Genomic DNA, 21,514 nt, shown 5'->3' with positions numbered 1-21,514 from the left:
TGCTACTCGGGTGTAGTTGGCCAATGGCTAGGCAACCCCTCTCCGCCCCTCCATTGCTCCAGGGCTGGGGGGGGGATGCCTGGCAGGGCTGGGGCTGAGGGGGGGTGCCTGGCAGGGCTGGGCAGAGGGCCAGGGGTTGGGTTAAGTTGGGCAGGGCCTGGTATCTGAAACAGGTGGGGTCGGACGAGGGCCCCTCAGTTTGTTGTGGGCATTAACCCTCCCCCCGCCCTTCCCTGCCAGGACTTCAAAGAGCAGATCATCCACCACGTGGCCACCATCATCCTGATCAGCTTCTCCTGGTGCGTCAACTACATCCGGGCCGGGACGCTGATCATGGCCCTGCACGACTCTTCTGACTACCTGCTGGAGGTGAGGGGGGCAGAGCAGTGCGGGGCCCCTCCCCCCCACGGGCTGACGTAGCTCGCAATCCCGATGCCCGTGAGAGCAGGCCCGGCGGGCGGCTCCTGGGCAGTGTGAAGCACCACATGGAGCCAGGGGGACCAACTCCCTTGGGAATGGGGGGTCCTGCCCCACTGAGCCAGGTGCCCTGACTCCCCTCCTTGGGTCTCTCTGGATGCTGAGCTCCTTTGGGCACGGCCAGTCACTCTGCGTCTGGGCCGTGCCGGGCGCGCTGGGCCCTCTAGGCGCCGCAGCCGTGCACCTGACGTGTGACCGTTTCATTACGAGACGGATGTGCGGAGCCCCCTCTGTCACTGGCAGCTACTCTCCAAACTCAGGCCCTGCCCGGAAACCAGACCAGCAGCTGCTGGTAGCAGGGCTGCTGTTCTGTTCCCGCCCTCCAGCTAAGAACAGGGCCCATGCTGGGAGGTGCTGTATGTACAGATTGAGATGGTTCCTGTCCTAAGGAGCTCCCGGGGCAACTGAGGAAGGGTGGGAGAGAAGCAGGAATCTGACTCCCTTTGACAGTGTTGTAGCAGGGAGGGGAGCAGTCTCTCCCAGGCGCCATGCTAATGGGGTGCCAATTTAGTCCCCCTCTGCTCCCCTGTCATCCCTCAGCTCACCTGCTCCCCCTCTGCCTGCCACTGGTGGCTGGAGCCTTCTCCCTGCCTCTCCATCCCCAGCCCGACCCTCCTCCATCTCCGCTGTGCGTGCGGGGGCCTGGCCCCAAACTGGAGGGGGTGGGGGAAGATGTGGTACAAGCTCCCCCCCTTCTCCCAGGGTCGGGCTCAGCTGTGCCAGGTCAGTGCCCAGTGTTGGGCGCAAATTTTGCCTTTGCTGCCAAGCGCCTAACACCCTCATTAGCCTCTGCAAGTGGGAGAGCTCCCACGAGGCAGTGGCTCCAGAGGCCCCCCCATTCGCCCCCCACCTCAAGGGCCCTGGAGCTCACTGTCACTTTGGCCTCTCGCCCCAGTCTGCCAAGATGTTCAACTACGCCGGCTGGAAGAACACCTGCAACAACATCTTCATCGTGTTCGCTGCCGTCTTCATCGTCACTCGCCTCGTCATCCTGCCCTTCTGGTGAGCCAGCGCCCCGGCCTCCGCCCATGTGCGTTGGGGTGCTGCTGCAAGGCCTCCCGCGGGCTCTGCTGCTGCATCATGGGGGGTTGGGGAGTGCAGAGCTGGGACTAGAACCCAGGGCTCTTTAGCCCCAGGCTGCACCGCCAGCTACTAGGCTGCACTTCCTGTTTTGTTTGAGCTGCGTTAGCAGGAGGGTCATGTAGCCGCCCCACTTTCAGTACCGTGAACATGCCTGGGCTCTCTTGTTCTTCCCTCTAGGATCATGCATTGCACAGTGATCTACCCTCTGGACCTGTACCCGCCCTTCTTCGGTTACTACTACTTTAACTGCATGATGGTGGTGCTGCAGTCGCTGCATATCTTCTGGGCCTACCTCATCATCCGCATGGCCCACAAGTTCATAACTGGAAAGGCAGGTTCACTTCTGCTGGGGGGCACTTACTTTGGAAGGGGGCCAGGAGGGAAGCCACTGCCACCTTACCAGGATGGGGGGGGGGGGAGGGGAGGAAGTGCAGGGTTTTGTGATCCATTGGGGGGAAGGGGAGTTCTCTTGCTTTAATGGGGACCACTAGCAGGATGTGGACGGGTGCAGGTTGGTTTGTGGCGCAACAGTGCGTGGTGATCCCCCTGTGAGGTGCAGGCATTGGGGTGGGACAGGGTGCTGGTGGGCACTGGGCCCTCTGTTGCCTTGAGGGTGAGAAAAGTTGGGTCCAGCTCTTCTGTCACCCAGGCTCCTGGACCCTGCTGATTCCTATGGGAATGGAGCCTCTTGATGCTGGTGAGGGCCTGGGTGATTGGGGGAAGTGGCATGTCCCAGGCCTCGGGCTGTGCTGTGGTTTTGGAACGGGAGGCCTTGGCTAGGGCAGCAGCAGGGAGACGCCAGAGCTCAGCAGCCCCCTCCTGGGGCATCGCAAGGGAAGGGAAGGCAGTGGGGGGGCCCTTCAGTGTCACCGTTGTGGGTTTAGCCTCACTCACAGGCAGCAGCTGGTGCCCTCTGAAGTATGCGGTGGACTCCGTGGGAGGGCTTTGCCCAGGTTAAGTCAAGATGGCGCCAGTGGAGGGGCAGGGCTGGGGGGGGGAACCTCAGACTAAGCCCTGCTCATGCTGTTCCATAGGGAAACTAAGGCACAGAAGCAGGGCTAAGAACAGAACCCAGGCATCCTGACACTCCCCCTGCTCCAGGCCACTTGCCCCGTTGCACCTGGATTCACAAAGCTCCTTTCTCAACCCCTCCAGGTGGTGGAAGACGAGAGGAGTGATCGCGACGAGACGGACAACACGGAGGAGGAGGAGGAGGTGACGAAGAACGGGCCCCTTTCCAACGGGCACCCCGTCCTAAACAACAACCACCGGAAAACCGACTGATTTCAGGCGCATGCGGACGTGGCGTCAGCGTGCTGCCCGGTCCCACCACCGCAGGCGTGAGCTGAGAGAGCCAAACTTTGAGAACTTCAGCTTCCACCCTGCCGCCAACCATAGTACAAGGGTCTCCTGCCTGTCCCCTAGAAATAGTTACTCCCCCTCTTCTCTCCTCAGAAGGGATCTAGTGGAAATAGCTGACCCAGCTAGGGGGGAGACTAGAGGAACGGACCCTGCAGTGCCAGCACCACCCCTCCACGTGTGCTTAGAATGCGCCATTCTTCCTTGTCACTGCAGATGGAAATGTGCCAACCTTGGGAGAGGGAGGGGTGGTAGCTCTTTGTACCACCAGACAGTAGTGTCCTTTCTCTCTCCTCACCCAGCTGCCTTAAAACCAACCGGGGAGGCAAGGATTCCCTTCTCCAAGGCTAGCAGGCCCTGTCTCCGAACTAGAGCAGTACGGTGGAAGCCTTTGTGCCGGCAGCCATTGCTGCAGGGGGGAGGGGGGCAGGTTGCTCTCATGGTGGTTTGGTTTGGTTTGGTTTTTCACACACATGCAGAAGGCTGGTGCCAGTTCCTTCCCAGGCTGTTCTTGGCGAGGCACGGTTTCACGGCCTCCTTAGTTGCTCTTTTCCTCTGGAGTTTCCAGAAAGGAATCCCCTAGCTGTGTTGCTGGTGGAAATAACACACACAGCTGAACTCGGTTGTCTCCTGTGTCCTCTGAGGCCTTGGGGGCAATTGCAAAGACTCGCTTGTTCTCCCTTGTTGTCAGTTGTTGGGTTTTTTAAATGACTGCAAGGCCTCCCCGGCCACCTGTTTAGCTGCAGTGAGGGAATCAAATCTTAGGGAAGCCAGAGCCCACCCTGTCAGTCCCAGCTCTGCAGCTTCGCTAGTCTGAGCCTGTGCAGGCCCTCGGGGGAGCCAGCTGCAGCCCAAAGGTGTTCAGGGGCTAAGATGATTACTGGCTCCCACTGTGAAGGGGGCCTCGTTTTGAAAGAAGCCCCTGGTTCACATCTTGGCTTTACTTGCCACAGCCAGCGAACAGCGGTCAGTGCTCTGGCGGCTGGCTCCCCGGCAAGCAAAGGGCTGGGAGGAGCTAAGTCCCTGGCTTGTGCTAGGGCGCGTGAATAAAGAGCAGCCCTAGTGACCTTGTGCTGTTTACAGCTCTCCACCCCAGTGACAGACCTGGGCATCAGGTGCCATTTGTTATCCCAGGGGAGAGGCTAAAGGAAGTAGCTGAATGTCTGAGTATTAATGGCTGATTTATTAGACAACACTATTGAGTATTTGCTGGAAGGAAGCTGGGCATCGTAAGACACTACCTAATCCCTATTTCAGCAAGGACTGAACACATCCCATTGTTTTGCGCTATAAAAATTGGTTCTGACCAGCTTTAATGATCTATTCCATGTCCCTTTTTTTTTACACTCTCGGTGTACAGACATTTTCTCCTCCTCCCTGGTTATAGATGGACAAATGAATCAAACTTATTTTTTTCTATTTATTTTTTTAAAGCTAGGACTAAGTACAAAAAGGAACTGGACCACAGAGAGTCTCACGTCAAAACCAATTCGGGGGGGGCTGACATGCTGCAGGCAATAAAACTTTCCAGGCTAGACAGGGGTTGGAGACAAGGACCATTAACCTAACTTCAGACCAAAATGTTGTTTTTTAAAAGTTAAAATTTATTAAAAGTTAAAACTAAAACTTCTGTACAACCAGGCCTCTCGTTTTCTGTTGAAGGGTTGTGTTGTGTCTGGGGGGGGGGAAGGGGGGGGCGTGGGCGCGCTTGGGTCAGTACAAAACATGTAACAGCTTTCCTAGCAGCTCCAGCTTATGCTAGGTGTGGTTTTCATGAGAGTAGCCTTGAGTGGTAGCCCTGGTCACTGTGAGCCTCCCCAGGCTAGCACAGATCAGCCCTGTGTTTAAGGCCTTGCCAGGTTTTCAAGTGAGCTGGGCCTGCTAGAAATCTGGATCCCCCCCCTCACCCACTGGGCAGTGTAGGGAGCATTTCAAAGTCTGGCCTTTATTTGGAATGCTTGGGGGGAGCCAAGCCCTGAGGGTGGGCGCTGCATGTGTGGAAAGGCATCAGAATGCCACATGCTTCCTCCTGCCCTATTTTAACCACAGTTGGCCTCCCTGTCCTAGAAAAGCCGCCTGCTGCAGCACTGAGACTACACTTGAAACATGGGGGGGCTATTGCCAGCCTGGGAGAGAGAAGCTGCTGATTTGACTATTAATAGCACTCGTCCATTAGCATGGCTGGATGGCAGAGGCACGGAGCAGAGGAGCTCTTAGCTGTCCTAGGAAAGGTAATTACTGTAAAACACTTCACCAGCCCTGGCCAAATGCTCTTCCTCCATTAGCAAGGGTGGAGCTCCGACAGCTCGTGGCTCTTGGCCCCCTTTGCTGATCGAGGGCACCTCAGTGCCCATGCCCCACTTATGCTTTTGACTCACTCCTGCTTTTTCCAGCTTGGCATCTCCCCCAGGGGCATGCGTCACGCTGGGCTAGACCAATAGGCTAGCTGGCCCACTGTCCTGTCTTCCAGCTGTGGCCAGTGCCCTAGAGGGAATCAAGTGGTTTATCCTGTGGCCCATTCCCAGCTCCTGGCCAACATGCTGGCTGGCTGGGAAGAGACACACAGCACAGCAGCTTTGCTCTACCTCCCTTAAGCTCTGCTCACCTGCTGCTGGCCCTTCAAACCTAATGAGCAGGTCAAAGTAGACAGGTTGTGTGTTTACACAGCTGCTAAAACTTACCCTGGCCAGCAGCCCCTGCCCTCAGAGTGAGACAGGATTTTACCCATTTAGATATCCCACACTGAAGGGCATTTTAGGAGGGGAGATCCATTTGAACTGACACTTTGTTCTGTATCTCTAGGCAGCCAGGGCCCATAAAACCTCCTCTGCTTGAACACACTGATGCCAAGGCCAATGTGGCTACAACAAAGGGCAGCAGCCGCTTGACGGAGCGAAATCAGAGGAGTTGCTCCTGCCTGCTTTGCCTTTATCATCCCCGGTTGGCACTGCCATGAGAACGGGCTTTGGAAGTGCCTGCAGGACCCCTGTTTCTTCACTAACAAGGGAGTCCTCTCAAGGGTCTGGGTTGTAGGCAGAATCCCACAGGCTGACTCCATGCCCCCCTGCACAGAAGTAGAACACTAGAGCCCCGCTATGGAGAGCGCTCAGACAAATGGACCAATCCCAAAAGCAGGCCATGTTCACACGCTGCTCCGTGGTGGGAGGGGGGTTTATTTTTGGGTGACTTTAAGAAAAGCACATTACTGCTTTCAACAGCAGCCAGGCTTTTTACAACACAAAAGTCCAAGGAGGACAGACCCCTTAACTCACAGCTCTTCTGGTGTAACCCAGCCTTGGTCCACACACAATGCCCCAGTGAAACCCCAAGCAGGCCCATGGTGGATCTTCCAACCCTTGGGCCTCTGCAATGCTTCATTTAATTGAAATGCTGACAGGCACCAACGCAAATGGTGGAGGCCTAGTTCTTTGGGTGGGAGACTGACAGTGGCAGACTTGCCTTTAGAGGAACAGGCGATGCTGGCAGCTGACAAAAGCAGGACCCTGCTGTGCTGGCTGCCTAGCAGGTGTCACACTTGCACCGCATGGTTGTCAGGACAGTGGTTCCAAGTCTCTCTCAGCTCTGAGCCACCCAATCAAAGCAGAGACCTACAGCTTGCTGGGACCATTGCCATCCGTCAGTCCCACATGCACAACCCAGCTCCTCCTTGTCAGCTGGGCACAGGTGTGGTCCTTGTACCATCAGGCATCTCGTCAAGTGAGCTGGACAACTGCAACCTGCTGTACCCAGCTCTGGAACAGCTACGCTTACACCTAAACACAGTGTGTAATGACAAACAGCTGAGACGCAACAGGGTACGTCACCCTCACAGACAAAGGGTTGTGCGGGGGGAGGGGGAAGGCTTATGGTTGACAATCAACCTTTTCCTGGCTCAGAACAACCGGCGTCCAGGGGGGCCAACAGGCAGTGGCACGGTTACAGCAGCCGGCCTCGGCATTCAATCGCCCCACAGCAGCACAGCAGCTCCTTGCCCTCCACGCTGCCCACCTCGTAGTTATAATCCCAGGTGAGCTCAGTCCCAGCCCGGATCCGCCTGGGAAGGAAGGGAGGTGCCCAGGTTACTTAGGGAGCAGAAGGGGACACAGTGACCCGACGGGAGATTTGGGTGGTCCCGAGAATGCACATGCATCTTGGCCACATGACAGGGCAACGCTTGTGCCTGCTCAAGGACGAGATCTGTGCCTGGGCCGCGCCCCCGGGGCAGAGGAGTGTTGCAGAAGCAGCCTGCTCAACAGAGGGGGGGGGGGAGGAGGCAGCACAGCCAGCACCTGCGGACTGGAAACATTTCTCTGCTACCACGAGAACGCCGCAGCTTTTTGGGCAGCCTCCAGCAAGCCAAGGCTGGTCCAATACATTGTTACAGGATCCAGAGGAAGTACAGTCTAGCGGTTAGAGCCCTAGCCTGGCACTCAAGAGACCAGGCTTCAATTCTCAGTTCTACCACAGACAGCAATCCGGGCTTCAGGCCTCATCAGCACCAAGCCCGTAAGAGCCCCCTCCCCTCCTGCCTCAAACGGCCGGGACGGAGGCCGCACCGGTTCTGGAGAGAGGAAGCGCGTCAGCCCGCGAGAGCGACAATCTCCCCATTTCATTAACGCCCTTCCCAGAAGAGCTGAGAACGTGCAGCTGCCAGTTACTTGGGACCCCAAGGGGCTGGCTTTGCTCGGACTCCCAAAGGCAGCTGGGGGCCTGTGTCTTCGACAGTCTCTCCACCGGCCCAAGCCTGTAAGCAGCCAGGGATGGAGCTGGGAAGAGACCCCAGCAGCCCCGACTCCCCACCCCGGCTCTCGTCGCAAGACCACGTTAGAATCCCCCTGGCGCAAACCACTAACAACGCGCCTTAAGGGGCTTGGCCTCCCCGTGACCTTTTGAAGCACCCGAACCCTCAGGGACGAGAAAGCCAGGAGCGTGGCCGGTCGCAGCCCTTCCCCGCGCAGGCCTGGGCGTCACTTACTTGCTGGCGAAGAAGGCGACCCAAGGGAACCGGAGATCGTGAGTGTCCACAAAGACGTTCTGCACAAACAGGTTGGGGCTGCAGCTATGCTGTGAAGGGACAAGAGGCGAACTGATGAGCAGGCTGCGGGTTGCAGTGTTTGTAACAATGATCTTACTCATTAAGCCCTGGAAATCCGATTGAAGCCCATTGAAATAGGGGCTACGCTGGCCTTACTCCAGGTAGGACGTGGGGCTTCCACAGAACCTTCTGTCTTGTCTACTATCTGAGCGCGTCTTGGGGCTGCCTGCCCACCTGTTTGTTCAAGAATTGCTCCAAGGTAAGAGCTGGGACCACTGCATCTGGCATTCAGCTTGTTCTCATCACAACAAAGCAACCGAGGGGTTGGGTTGTGCCAGGACACTGGGATGTGCCCAGAATGGGATTGTTTCTCAGAAAAAAAGGAAAGGGAGGAAGCCGCTAGCAGGGAAGGTTATACTGTAGAATGACCACAGGGGGGCAGCAGGGAGCAGGGCTGGGGAAAGGGACGACTCTCCCATACGTTTCAGGGAGTTTGTGTTTTTGTCATTGTCGGCCGGCCAGCTAGGGAACATGCCCCCCTCCTCTGGCCGTGCCAACTGCAGCGGCCATGGAGAGGCGCTTCTCACCTGGCTGCAAGCTGCTGCGGTGACAGAGCTGGGCTTGTCCTCTCTCCCCGGGGCAACCTGCATCCTGAGCCCCTCTGCCCCGGCCCCACCCCAGAGCAACGATTCAAAGGAAGAAAAATGATGTCAGTGAAGGACCTGAGCAATGGCAGGTAAACCCTCTGGCGAGATATAAAGAGCCTGGTTTGCAGACTGCCCCACGTGGCATCTGTCTTCAATGCTTGCGTTTCCACCCTGCCCCCTCCGCCCCATGCGCGACGTCGGGCGCAAACGCAGCATCTCCCCTCCTCGCTAGGCTAGTCCGGAGCCACGCGCCGGGGACAAACCCAATCCAACGCAGACAAGCTGCAGGTTAACAGTGGCCCACAAGTCAGATACACAGGGCTGGAAGGAGTCTGGAGAGCTCAAGTCCAGGCCCCTGCACTGGGACAGCTCAGTAACAGACCCCCCCCTCCCCCCGAACTCAGAGCTGTCCCGAGTGGATGGGTGTTGACTTACAGCCACCAGACCCAGCAATGACTGGCCCTCATCTGATGGTGACAACAAGGGCAGGGCTGATGTTCAGAGGACAGCACTTGCATTGGGGCTAGACCTGGACCCACAGGAGTCCAGGGGCCCAGCAATACAGTTGGCCAAGGAGGATGGGGGGAGGGGGATGCTGCTCCTGGAAGGGGAGCGCCTTGGACTAGCCTGCTCCTGCCAGGCCTTCAGCACCGCCCTAGGCTTTGGGAGTGATTTAAAGGGCCCAGGAGCAGTGAGGGCCAGGAGCCCCCGCCCCCTTTGAATCACCAGGCCCCAGGGAAGTTGCCCTGTGCCCCACCTACTGGCGGGCCTGTACCCAAGAGCAGTGAGGCTCCTGGGTAGGGTCTGCTTGAAATCGAACAGAAGCCGAGTCCCAGGCGGCGCAGCGGATGCCTCTGGAGGACGCACGGAGCCAGCGAAAGGAAACTCACGTTCAGGTAGCGGCCCAGGTTCCCCTCGAGTTTGGCGTCGATGATGTAGCAGGACTCTTCGCCGTCATAGAACTGACGGGTGTTCCTGCGCACCAGCATGTTCTCCCCCTTGTCGGCGGATGCCATATTGGTCGATTTGATGGCGATCCCGTGAGTCGATTTGAGGGCAAACCCTCGTGTGGATTTCACTGCCACTTGCCTTTTGACAGGGCCTGCCAGAACAGAGAAATCGTCACGGCCCCACTTCCTCCCACATCCTGAGAGAGGTTTACGGTGGTGACGAGCTTTGACCCCTGCTCAGTACCAGTGAGTCCCCAAAAAATCCTCTTTTTTCAGGATCTGAGGCCTGAAGTTGTCAATGCTGGCTAGTTAGTTTGGGGGCCCACTGTGAGATACCTTAAGGAGGGCCTGGTTTTCAGGAAGGGGCTGAGCACCAGCATCTGAACTCAGGTCCCTTAAAAAAAAGAGTCTTGAGTTGGGCACTCAAAACTAATCACTTTTGAGAAACTTGACACCTCAATCTCATTAGAATTTAGCCTAGTCAGTTGCACGGGGATCAGTTCGTAACAGGTAGATACGGCTCTTCCACTCAGGGCACCAGACACATTCATCATGTTCACCACTCCCTGTCCAATCCCATTATCCCACCACCGGCTGCCGCAGCTGCCCCTACCTAGGCCGGAAGAGGAATTCTTTTTATCCTCAACATCCTCTTCCTCAGAGCCAGAGGAAATGGTCTGGATGTCGTCACTGTCGTTTGCATTGCCCTGCGCTTGTCCTGCTGCCGGCTGCCCGTTGTCCCCCTCGCTGTCCGTGCTACTCGACAGCGTCAGCACATCCTGGAAACATGCACATGTAACAGTGGCTCAGACGCGACGCGATACAGGCTGAAAGCATCCTTTTTACCCTCTCCACAACGCTGCTAACGCCGCTGGGAGCATTCGTCTACCAATCTGACACGGTTACCCTGGGCTTGAACAGAGACATTAACTGTGTGTCGCACTCTAAAGCCAGGTTTTTGCTGTTTATACAACTCTTGGTTTGTTATTTCCACTCCGACTCATCTGATGAAGTGGGCTTAACCCACAAAAGCTCTTGATTCTCTATATATTTGTTAGTTTCTTAAGTGCCAGAAGACTTCCCCTTCATGAGTGTTAACACTTCCCTTTCTCCATGGAGCCAAGTTAAAAGATTGTGTCTTTCTATAAAACCCTTTGGCAGCTATTCACTAAAGCTTACGATACTCGTGGGAAGCCATTTTAAATGCACATGGAAAAGGCAGAGCCAGACTCCAGGAACCCGGCTACACAGGACTAACGACAATCACGCGTGTTTTCTATAGCCCCTTTTGGTTTGAAGACTCTTTGGCCAGCAAGGATTTTAGCCACTGACATGTGCTGCCCCCTCTGTGGTGGTGCGTGACAGCCGACAGCACAAAGCTGCATGACTGTCCATGGTTTATTACACGGGAAAAGTTGAAACTGCAAGAGAAATTTTGAGAGGCTGGTTCGTAACTCCCAGGTGGAATTTGACCAGCCTGCTAGGAGACTGCACCCTTCACCCTGCGGAGTGAAACAAGATCTTTCATGCCCACTAACTTTGGTTTAATCCACTAGCACAACGGCAGCCAGGCCTGGTTGGTTTGGCTGCAGGGCTCCCTGTACACTGAGCGTTTGGGCGCCCACCCAGGAGAGTCCAGTGCCACCCAGCTGATTAGCAGCGCGCCCACAGCCAGCTGCGTGTGTTCCTACTGGTGGTGCACATCCGCACGTGCCTCACACACAACAAAATCTTTTCTGCACATGGATGGAAAAAATTAGAGGGGAACTTTGGCGAGCTGCCTGCTTGACGTCTGCAATTTGGAGTTAATGATGCAGGAAGTGTTCTAACCCCAAATTCGGTGCCCAACGTTGTACGAAATACACGACACGCAGAGCCAAGGATCACAGTAGCCTGCCCAGCCGGGAGTGAACGATCTCTTACAATAAGAAAGAGCGTGAGTACCAAGATCCAGCAACGCCAATCCATGCTCGTGGGGAATTTACAGGAGATCAGCCACATGGGACGGGTCTAATCAGATCCCAGCAGATGCTCAGTGATCTAGGGGAAGGTAGGAGGATACCTACTGTCCCTGTGCATGTGCCTGGGGCAAGTCTTTCTTGACACTAGCATGGGGTTCAGATAGCTCCCAGATCAAGGAAGAGTCTCCGCAGCAGTCCCTCTGCCCTTTAAACCATACCCAAGTCATTACAGCTGCTTTCCCATAGCGAGACGGAGCCTTCAAACCCCACACATGTGCCTGAGCAAACCCTGGGAAGCCGCAGCCCCAAGGAACTAGCAACTATAACCCATGGGCCGGGGGGTGGCCCTTAGTCAGGTCAGCGCGCGCGAAGGACTGGAGGGACAGAGAGCCTCAATGCAAAACGGAAGCCGCACGCGGCACAGGCCCGTCTGCGAAGATCTCAAAGCCTCAAAGCCCAATTCTCACATCAGTCGCTTGTTGTGGAGGAGCCAAAAGCCTTCTGCTCTGATGCACGGTCGTCTTGCTGGGTGGCCTCCTGATCCCCTCCAGTTTCATGGGGCTTGGATTGTAGCCATACACCTTGCCTGTCTCGGGTGCCCTGGGAGCCAAGAACACAAACAAGTCACCCAGGCCGCTTCCTAGCCATCTCCCCCGCCTGCCCTGGGGCTACTCCGAACCTAATGGCAGCACCCCGATCGCAAGGGCTTCCGGCAGCTGGAGCAGGCAGGAGACGGCCATGCCCAACTAACCTGCTAATCCTGCCAGTCCTGTTCCACGGTCTAACCTAACGGGTTCACCAGCCTCCATAGTAATGCTGCAGTTTTCCCCGCCCCCTCTGACGCGCAGCTGGTTTCTCCCTCGCGCTTGTATCTGACGGGGCAGCTCCTCTGAGATTCCCCACTGGCTGGCCACACAGGATAGCTTTAAACTACGTGGAAGGCCACCCATCCCCCACAGCAACCGGGCAATACCAGGCACCCAGAGCGCTCTGGCAAGCGGCCATGTTTCACTCGACTGTTCCAACACTTACATCGAATGCTTGCTTGGCTCTTCAGGTTCCTACAAAGGGGAAAACGTCAGAATTACACTTGAGTGGCAGGGGCAGGACGTCCACTGGCCCGGATCAGCACGGCTTTGGGCCTTGAATGCTGCCAAGCCCCTGGCGGGTCGGATGTGAGCACGAGGGTAGGAAGGAGGATCTCGGCCTGGGACTAACGCCTGGGTTCTACCCCTGGCTCAGTCACGGCCTCTCTGCTTGGCACGTCACCAGCTCCCTCTGCGCCTCTGGTTTCCCATCCCTGCAGCAGGGAGAACGCGTCCCTACCTGACCAATACCCTGGCGGCAGCACAAAATCGAATAGTCTAGCTCAGCCGTCACCAGCCAGCAGGTCAGGATCTACCGGTAGATCTTGGCGCCTCTGACGGGTTCCTGACTAGCTGGGCCAAGAAGCTACCAAGTGGCGGCTCTTCAGCTGCCCTTCCCTGTACTGCTGCACATCGCCTGCCCTTTGCCTTGGAGCGGCCCCTTCCCGGGTACAGAGCAGGGAAGGGAGAGGAGGAACGCGGATGTCAGGGTGCCCCCCCACTCTGTATTCTATCTCCACAGAATGGGGGGGCCGTGGGATGGAGGGAGTTTGCTGGTTGCTTTGGAGTTGTGCAGGGCTAAAGCAGAAGAGAGCCTGCCTTAGCCACCCCCTCACCCCCCAGGAGCTGCCTGAGGTAAGCAGTGTCCAGCTCCAATCCCCTGCCCCAGTTACGTCCCCCCCGTCCCCCACAGAAAGCCTCTGCTCTAGCTCTGAGCCCCCTGGATCCAAACACCCTTACAGGGCCTGTACCCTCCTGCACCCCAACTCCCTGACCCAGGCTCAGCTCAGAGCCCCCCTCGCACTCCAAATCCCTTAGCCCAAGACCAGAGCCTGCGCCCCAGCCCTCTGCCCCTGCCCGGTGAAAGGAAGGGAGCATGGGGGAGGGCAGGAGGACGGAGTGAGCAGGGGCAGGGCCTTGGGAGTGGGGGCAGGGTGTTGGCGTTTGAGGTAGATCCTGGATTGCACTTAAATTCAACCAATGATCTTGTGCTTCAACAGGCTGGAGACCCCTGGTCTAGCGGGACAGTCTGGGATCCACGAACGCTACAGCAGCCCTGCCAGGATCAGCACCCTTGGCCAGGCCTTCCCCAGCTCTGCGCCACACCCACGGCTTTCCCAGGGATGGGGAAGGCCATTAACTTACAGCACCATCCCAACAGCCTCGCTTACCTCCTTCCTCTGCGCCTTTGAGTCTGTCTCCAAGCCAAAGGCCTCCTTGCCCCCCACCCCAGACGCGCTGGGCTTCTCTCGGCCGCCCAGGACGTCCCCTTTGCCTGCCCTGGCCTCGCTGGCCTCGCTGGCCTTGAACGAGGAGGCGCTGTCGTTGTCCTGGAAGCTGTCCGACATGCTGTTGGAGCTCAGCCAGGAGGCCACTTTGTTTTTGGAGGTCTCCTCGGACATGGGCGGCTTGCAGGCCGTGGTCACAACCACCTCGTCGTGGCTGATCTGCCGGGTGAGGCCGGAGTCCTTGGAGGCCGTCTCCGACAGGCCGTTCTCCTTCTGGCCCCGGGTCTGCCGGCGGGTGGCGTAGCTGCGCCACACCGAGCTGGTGCTGAAATCCTCGTCCTTGCAGAAGTTGTCGTCGGAGCTGTCCTCGTTGGACTCCTCCTGCTCCTCGCTGCCTGTGTTCTCCTCGTCCTCGTCCTTCAGGTCCACGCCGCTGCTGTCGGAGGAGCACTTGGCGTCGCTCTCGTAGCCCTCCTTGAAGTTCTCCACGCTCTCGATGTGATCCAGATTGGCGAAGTACTCGTCCCCCATCTCCAGCCCCTCTTTGTCGGCAAAGTCGTCCGTGAGGATTTTCCCTGGAAAGTGAGCGGGCCGTGAGCTGGAGGAGGCGGCTTAACCCCTTCAAGAATTCAAAAGCACCCAACCCCCACAGGCCTGTGGCTAAGACAAGCAGGCACACCTGAGCTGAGCCCAGCTGACCTGTAGATCATGGAGCAGGAAGTAGAACAGTGCCTCAGACCAGTGCTGAGTTTTCAACTAAAGCTATTTTTCAATGGAAAATTGGCATTGGACTCCACCTTTTTAAGTGGGAAAGGGTCTGGTTTTCATGGAAAAACAACTTTTTGTTGAAAAGCCAGATGCTAGAAAACTGGGGGGGGAGGGAGTGGGGAGGAGGAACTCTGAAATGCCACCATAGGGCCTCATGGGAGTTGTAGTTCCAGACCTTCAGGCTCCCATTCTCCTCTATGTGCTGGGATCCCCAGAGGGACTGCATCTCCCACAATGCAAGTGAGCAAGAGGAGAGTCTATGGTGCATCATGGGATACACAGTACAGCCAGGAGGTCCAGCCCATAGAGGACGAGGCCGCTGAGGCAGCATTTCCAATTAGTCCCACTGCTGTGCTTCCCCAAACTGTAGAGCCAGCAGGGAGACCCTGGCCCGGTTTTAGCCCTTTCTGGTTTTTTTATTGCTGCATTTTAATGACGGCACGACAGCCCCACCCAGCTGGGGACTCTTGGAAGAGGGGTTCCCGGCATCTCCCACACTTTGCTTGGGGAAAAGGGGGGACTGATTAGCCAGTGCCCAGTCTCTGTACTACCTATGGTATCTGGACTCATGCAGGCCAAGAACTCAAGTTTGTGTAATAACCTAGCACTGAGGCAGCATCAAGGTTAAGAAACCAAAGCACTCAGCTACTGGCAACCCAGTGCTAGACTGTGAAAACAATCAGGAAGCCGGTCGATACATATGCACCAAGCTAATGAATTGGGGATGCAAGGAAACCTTCATGCCTGAGGAGTGCTTCACTTCTCAGCACTGGCATTGAAGTCACTGCAGATTCTGTACTTCCTTGTTTCCAGGGAAATAACTGGCCTTCAAAAGGCTGGGAAAGTAAAGTTTAACAGGCATGCAGGAAGGTCTGTGACAATTCTGTCCCTATTGTAAGTTTTGGAAAAACAAACCCTAGATGACCGTGTCATTTTAAATAAATACTTGTTTTGTGTAAGGAAGGGTAAGAACATAAGAATGGCCATCCTGGGTCTGATCAATGGTCCATCCAGCCCAGTATTCAGTCTTCCAACAGTGGCCAGTGCCAGATGCTCCAGAGGGAGTGAACAGAACACGGAATCATCAAGTGATCCCTCTCCTGTCACCGTTTCTAGCCTCAGATAAAGAGAGGCTAGGGACACCATTCCTACCCATCTTGCCTAATAGCCCTTGATGGATGGGTCCTCCATAAATTTATCTAGGTTGTTTTTTAGCCCTGTCAAAGTCCTGGTCTTCACAACATCCTCTGGCAAGGAGTTCCACAGGTTGACTCTGCTCTGCATGAAGAAAAACTTCCTTTTGTTTGTTTTAAACCTGCTGCCTATTAAAAGTAGTTTAGTATTTGATTTATGTGACTGATAGGGACAGCAGCACAGTTTAGCAGGAGCAGATCTGTGCTAGTGGTGCCCTATTTTAACCAAAGGATTTCCAGAAGGATCGTCAGTAACACCAAAGAATGGCAGATGTACCTGCATAAATGCAGACGAAAGAGCCCTTGGCAATATCATCAAGGCAGCGGATTCCCCAGCCTTTGTTCTGAGTCTTGAACAGCTGGAGTCTGACCTGGAGTCCATGTTGTACCAAGCGATTGGTGCACATGTTCATGTTGCATTTGCATCTCTTGTTACATTCATAGACTCTGGGAAAGGGAAAGTCGATGGTTATCCCTGCAAGTGTCAGAGACCAGACTGATCTCTCTCTCAAAAACACGCCCCACCCACCCACCCCTCACCAGAGCTGAGGCTAGAACAGCCATTATGCATTCTCGCCATATATCTGATTTGCATTTGAATCTTGCCATGTTACTAGAGGGCAGATAGCATCAGTAACACTTGTTACAGAGAGACTGAAAAGTCATGAGGCCAGTTTGCACAGCTGAAGGGCACTGGACCGACCGTTTTTAGGGGCAGAGGTGCACAGAACAGACACAATCCTGCCACTGAGGGGAAACCAGGCCAAAGTAAGTTGCTTGTCATGAAGTGAGTGATTTCTAACTATGTATTTGGGGAGGGAGAGGAGAGATTTGACAGGCCATGTAATAAAACTGGACAGTGATAGAATGAAATCATGCATAAATACTTTGGTATTAGTAACAGGATCAAATCAGCAGTATATTGAAAATTCAGGGACAGCATTATTATAGAATCATAGAATACTAGGACTGGAAGGGACCTCGAGAGGTCATTGAGTCCAGCCCCCCGCCCTCAAGGCAGGACCAAGCTCCGTCTACACCATCCCTTATTATAAAAATAAGCCTTAACAGTAGTGGACCGCCAAGTCAACTCTTCTACTGTGCCCACCATCACTAGGGATGCGAAATCCCGTTTAAATGGTTAACCAGTTCAACACTATGTTTAACCAGCTAAGCAATTAAACGGGGGAGGATTGCTCCAGCAGGATTGCCAGGCTGGGAGCCAGTCACTGATCCCGCATGGGGCCCGACGGAGCTGGCCATGGGGTGAGGGTGGGGCGCTGCTCCAGCGTGCCAGGTAATCAGTTAACTATTCACATTCCTAATCATCACGGTCCTTCGGTGTCTTCCAGTAGAGCAGTAAGCAAAGTGACAGTCACAACTACCACTGACTGCACTCAGGCTAGGTCTACACTGCCGGCTTTTGCCAGCAGAGAGAATGCAAATGAAGTGCGACAAAATGCTAATCAGCAAAAGCCAGCAGTGTAGACAAAGCCTCCATGTTCAGCCACACCTCAGTTCTGCAGGGTCTCAAGCAACCAGCACGCTGCGGTCGAGTGCCTCAGAAGTTGAACCCCTCCCAGCTGCCATGTCTCGGACCAATCTGTCATGGAGCCTTAGTCATGCTTTGGGCTTGGACAGTCTGATCATCACAGGTGCTCCAAGTGCTTTATAGCGGATTTCGTTTTGCAACAACCCATGAAAGGAAATTTCCCAGAGGGATTTTCTGCATGCCTAGGTCAAAGTCAATGAAGCCTGTGCCTCAGTTTCCCCATCTGTACACTAGGAAAGATGCAGTGCCCTATGTGTGGGGTTGTGATTTTTGCTGAGAATAACTACAGGCAAACTGTGAGGAACTTGGGTCAGAAGCGTCTGGTTAAACCACAGGACCCAGCGGAGGAGCCAGGACTAGAACGAGGGGGGTCTGAGACGTATACCTAGCTCTCCAGTCCCTTGTCAGATTGACCACCTTGGCCTCAAATCTCTCTGAACGGAAGCCCAATGCCACGCTACTCACCCTGTCGGGAGGCATTCCTCCAGCCTCTTGTGCTGGTAGCCAGCGTTGGGGTTGATCTGCCCGCCGGGGGTGCAGCCTGTTGCTTGGACTGTCAGCTGATGGCAGGCACATTTAGATCTAAAGGCGCAAAACCCCCACCCACAGATTTATTTGGCACAGTGTTCACAAGAGAAGTGAGACCTTTCAAGCCCTTGCTCGCTCACAAGTACGTGGCACGGGGACTTCCTGCCACCAGCTGGACTCTCAGTACAGGGTCACTTTGAGGCCCCCTCCACTCTGATGGCAGGTGACCTTCAAAACTCTGGCCGAGATACAGGCACAGACGCCTTTTACCCCAAACAACTGTAAGATTGCTTCCCCAAGGGAGCAGTGGGCGCAGGACTCGCGCCAAGCGCAATCCTGAGGCAAGTAAATCGGTGCAGAGAGGATCAGAGCCATAGTCTGAGACTGCCGAAGAAATCAGAACCACCAAAATGCTATTGTGGGCTGGAATATGGGAACCCCGCACTCAAGCGGCCTCTGACTGCGACCCCTAACCCCCTGCACCCACACAAGGGGAAACAATTTTTGAGAATCGGAGTAAACGTGGATTTTAGAAAACCTGGGAACTGGCTAAGAAACAGGGATGTGGTCTCAGCCTTACGGCAGCCCAACTATCGTAACGCTTTTCCAAGAAAGCATCCCCCTGTTGCTACAGTCAGCTGGGAAGCTCAAGCCAAGCGGGGGTGTGAAAGAGTAGCCCAGGCTCATCGGTTAATGCTCACGGTAACACGCAGGCTCCCAGTACACGTGGGGAGCTGGCTTAAAAGCCGGTTCCCAGGGAGACACCTACTCCTCCCCCGTGCTGCTCCCTCTGTATAAGTCGACTCTCCGCATGTACTGGCTCCCACCTGCTCCCCCGTGCTGCTGGCTCTGATATAGAGGCAGCCGTGCATGGAAGAGGAGGAGAAATGGAGGCAGCAGCTGATGAGCTCCAGGAGCCGGCTTAAAAGACAGCTCCCAGCATGCACTGGCTTCCAGGGAGCCGCCTGCCACCCCACGTGAAACCATGTAACCGCTGAAATTTTCAACAGTTACACGATTACTGAATTAGATGTGTTTTAACATCCCTGAAGTCAAGTGCCCTAGAACTGGGGCCACAATGGTCTCTCTGGGTAGATTTGCTTTCTTATAGGACGCGCGACGGAGCCGGGGCTGTTCATGTGGACACACAGAAAGGTCTGTGTGCAAAGCCCTTCCCCAACCCGTGGCCCAGAGATGGGTTAAACCACACACTGCGTTGCCTACTTGTCTCTGCAGCCGTCTTTGCAGTCGCAGCCCACAAGGAACTCCCAGCTGGTGTTGATGTAGACGCCTTTCCCCGGGATGCGCTCCTTGCTATAAGCCACCTGCGGAGGAGGGGTGGTGTCGATCTCATTGACGCAGGACAGCGGCACGTCCTCCTTGCCTTTGGTGATGTCCGCGATGTAGTAGAAGGGCTTGTAGGGCTGGAACTTGCGGTCCACCAGCACGTAGGGGTCTAGGCAGAACATCTCCAGGAAGAGGAAGTCACAGTCCGTCTCGAAGATGTAGCGCTCGATCTCCTGCATGGTGCGCAGGCACAGCCCGCACGGCGTCTTGTAGATGACGTGGAAGCCCATCTTGCGGTTGATGCGGCGGCGGGCAGTCATGCGCCGGAAGTCGTAGAGAAGCGGGATCAGGAGGGGGTTCTTGCTGCGGTATTGGTCGCTCCGGATGGGGCGGACCCGTGACAGGCAGGTGTAGCTGCAGACGTGGGGCAAGTAGAAGAGCTTTTCCATTGGGGCCCGGTAGGAAGGCTCGTTGGGCACCCGGTCCATCATGCCGTGGAACGGCTGCACTGCAGCGGTGCCAGGCTGGCCACTGGAGTAGCTTCCACTGCAGAGAGAGACAGCAAGTAAGATACACGGGGGATCCTTCCCCTGGAGAAAAGCAACACTAACAGTTTGATCTGGCACAAAGTCCTCCTTGGCGACACCACAAGACAGTGGGGCTTCCCTGGGGGGCCTGACTGCCCTGAGCAAAAAGCCACAGGGAATAGGGGGGTGATCCTATGGTGGTAGAGGATGGACAAGATTGTCAACTCTATACTGAGAGCTACCTGGCGCATCTCTGGAGAACACTTCCTTCCATTATTAATACTGCCACAGCACTTGAGCGTGCTGGTCCATGCCCAGTGCCTAGCACACAGGAGCCCTGTACAAACAGCACGGGTTCTCATGTAAAATATGCATGAGCCTTGGGAGTCTGCACATGAAAGGCGAAGGAGATGAGCGCTTGCTTACCGATACTGCTGGTTCACCGCGGCTTTTCCCACGGGAGGAGTTTCGCTCAGCACAGGAGAAGCAGGCGAAGAGTGTCCAGACCCCACCGAGCCAGGACGGAAGGACGTGCTTTTCTTGGCCACTTGCTTTCTGGACTGAGCCAGCTGACTTTCGGGGCTTCTATACAAAGGAAGAAGAATGGGGCACGATTTCAAGGCTACATGCTCACATGAGCAGATGGGGTTAACAGATGCCGGCACCTAAAATGCACTCTGAAAATTGGAGATCCCTCCTCCCCCGGCAGAACTCAGCCCACTGCTACCTGTCAGAGACAAACTCAGGCAAAGATTTTCTGCGTGCTGGTAGAATACACCCAACCCAACAGAATACACCAAACAGGTTGAAAACAAAAACCTCCATTTTAATAATGTTGTTGGCATTCAGGGGATTTCTGGGGAACGGGGCGAACCTTTGAGGATATTAAAATAATTTCAGGCTTTTAGGAGCAACCTGGACATCTGAAGATCCCTGGGCTGGCAGAAATACAGCAGAGCCTTCAGGATCTGTATCTGTGGCAGTTTTCAGCATCAGCGAGAGAGTAAAGTTTCCCAGCTGTAATGCTCTTCCTACTGTATCAGCAAGAGCAAGGGGAATACAATCTCCTTTTTATACTGAGCTGCAAATCAATTACAAAAGGGAAGACAAACTGCGGAGTGAAGCAGAACTTCTGTACTAGAAGATGCTGGGTGCTCAGAAGAGCACAGTTAAGTCTCATTCTTTGTAGAGATGATACATGTTTTCCAGTTCAAATTATACTTCAACGGACAAGCCACGCCACCCGGGAAACCAACCATTATACGTCAAACATTGGGCGGTGAGGAGGGCATGGGGGGAGGGGAGCAGGGAAGAGGGGTAAAGCAAGCTCTAAAATCCAGGACCAAGAGAAATGTTTATGAATACATAAATCCGGGGCAAATGGCTTGAAGAAAACCATAACGTGCAGCACTTGCAATCCCAACCCTGCGGCACTGCACAAGACCCCGAAAGTGAAAGTCGAAAAAAATCAAAACAAGAGAGCGAGGCACTAGGAGTACCCAAGACACCATGGCAAAGATGCTATTGTCATCTTACTCATAACCTTCAATGTCTTTACTAGCAGGATTTTTAAACCAACCATATCCCTTCGAACAGCAGCAATACTTGAAGGAGGACTCAGTTTATACTAGAAGCAATTGTCTTGGCAGCCGTCTGCAACACTACAGATGAAGGGGCTTAGAACAGCAGCTTTAGTTCCATACAAGTAGCTTGGACTATGCGCTTTGAAGACAGGATCTTAAAATTTATTATATTATATAGATATGATTTAAGACCCCAGCATGCCTTGCACACACTGCAATGACTGTTCTTTAACACAAGAGTGCAGATGAG

General features: G+C 55.0%; 2 protein-coding genes across 9 annotated transcripts in view; one reads left to right on the top strand and one right to left on the bottom strand.

Annotated features, from left to right (window-relative positions):
- CERS2 (ceramide synthase 2) overlaps positions 1-4,556 on the top strand; it is a 48,212-nt gene extending 43,656 nt beyond the window's left edge. For both annotated transcript variants that reach the window (XM_075907473.1, XM_006132049.4), the window contains exons 8-11: positions 241-369; positions 1,373-1,479; positions 1,738-1,891; positions 2,716-4,556. In XM_075907473.1, the coding sequence (XP_075763588.1) occupies positions 241-369; positions 1,373-1,479; positions 1,738-1,891; positions 2,716-2,844 (519 nt within the window). In that variant the 3' untranslated portion in view covers positions 2,845-4,556. The remainder of the gene's footprint in view (positions 1-240; positions 370-1,372; positions 1,480-1,737; positions 1,892-2,715) is intronic.
- Positions 4,557-6,056: 1,500 nt separating this feature from the next.
- The window catches only part of SETDB1 (SET domain bifurcated histone lysine methyltransferase 1), a 30,989-nt gene continuing 15,531 nt past the window's right edge, over positions 6,057-21,514 (bottom strand). For 6 of the 7 annotated variants that reach the window (XM_075907472.1, XM_075907465.1, XM_075907466.1 and 3 more), the window contains exons 12-22: positions 20,108-20,266; positions 19,092-19,700; positions 17,805-17,921; positions 16,065-16,234; positions 13,770-14,401; positions 12,545-12,573; positions 11,980-12,112; positions 10,165-10,330; positions 9,492-9,703; positions 7,895-7,983; positions 6,057-6,973 (exon numbers count right to left, since the gene is read on the bottom strand). In XM_075907472.1, coding sequence (XP_075763587.1) covers positions 6,856-6,973; positions 7,895-7,983; positions 9,492-9,703; positions 10,165-10,330; positions 11,980-12,112; positions 12,545-12,573; positions 13,770-14,401; positions 16,065-16,234; positions 17,805-17,921; positions 19,092-19,700; positions 20,108-20,266 — 2,434 coding nt within the window. In that variant the 3' untranslated portion in view covers positions 6,057-6,855. Of the gene's footprint in view, positions 6,974-7,894; positions 7,984-8,043; positions 8,700-9,491; positions 9,704-10,164; positions 10,331-11,979; positions 12,113-12,544; positions 12,574-13,769; positions 14,402-16,064; positions 16,235-17,804; positions 17,922-19,091; positions 19,701-20,107; positions 20,267-21,514 lie in introns of those variants that run through there. The other variant, XM_075907468.1, reaches the window with a different exon arrangement.

Source organism: Pelodiscus sinensis, chromosome 24 (assembly GCF_049634645.1).
Source record: "Pelodiscus sinensis isolate JC-2024 chromosome 24, ASM4963464v1, whole genome shotgun sequence".
NCBI lineage: Eukaryota > Metazoa > Chordata > Testudines > Trionychidae > Pelodiscus > Pelodiscus sinensis.
The sequence above is the reverse complement of the archived record's forward strand: the minus strand, read 5'-3'. Positions and strand labels throughout refer to the sequence as shown.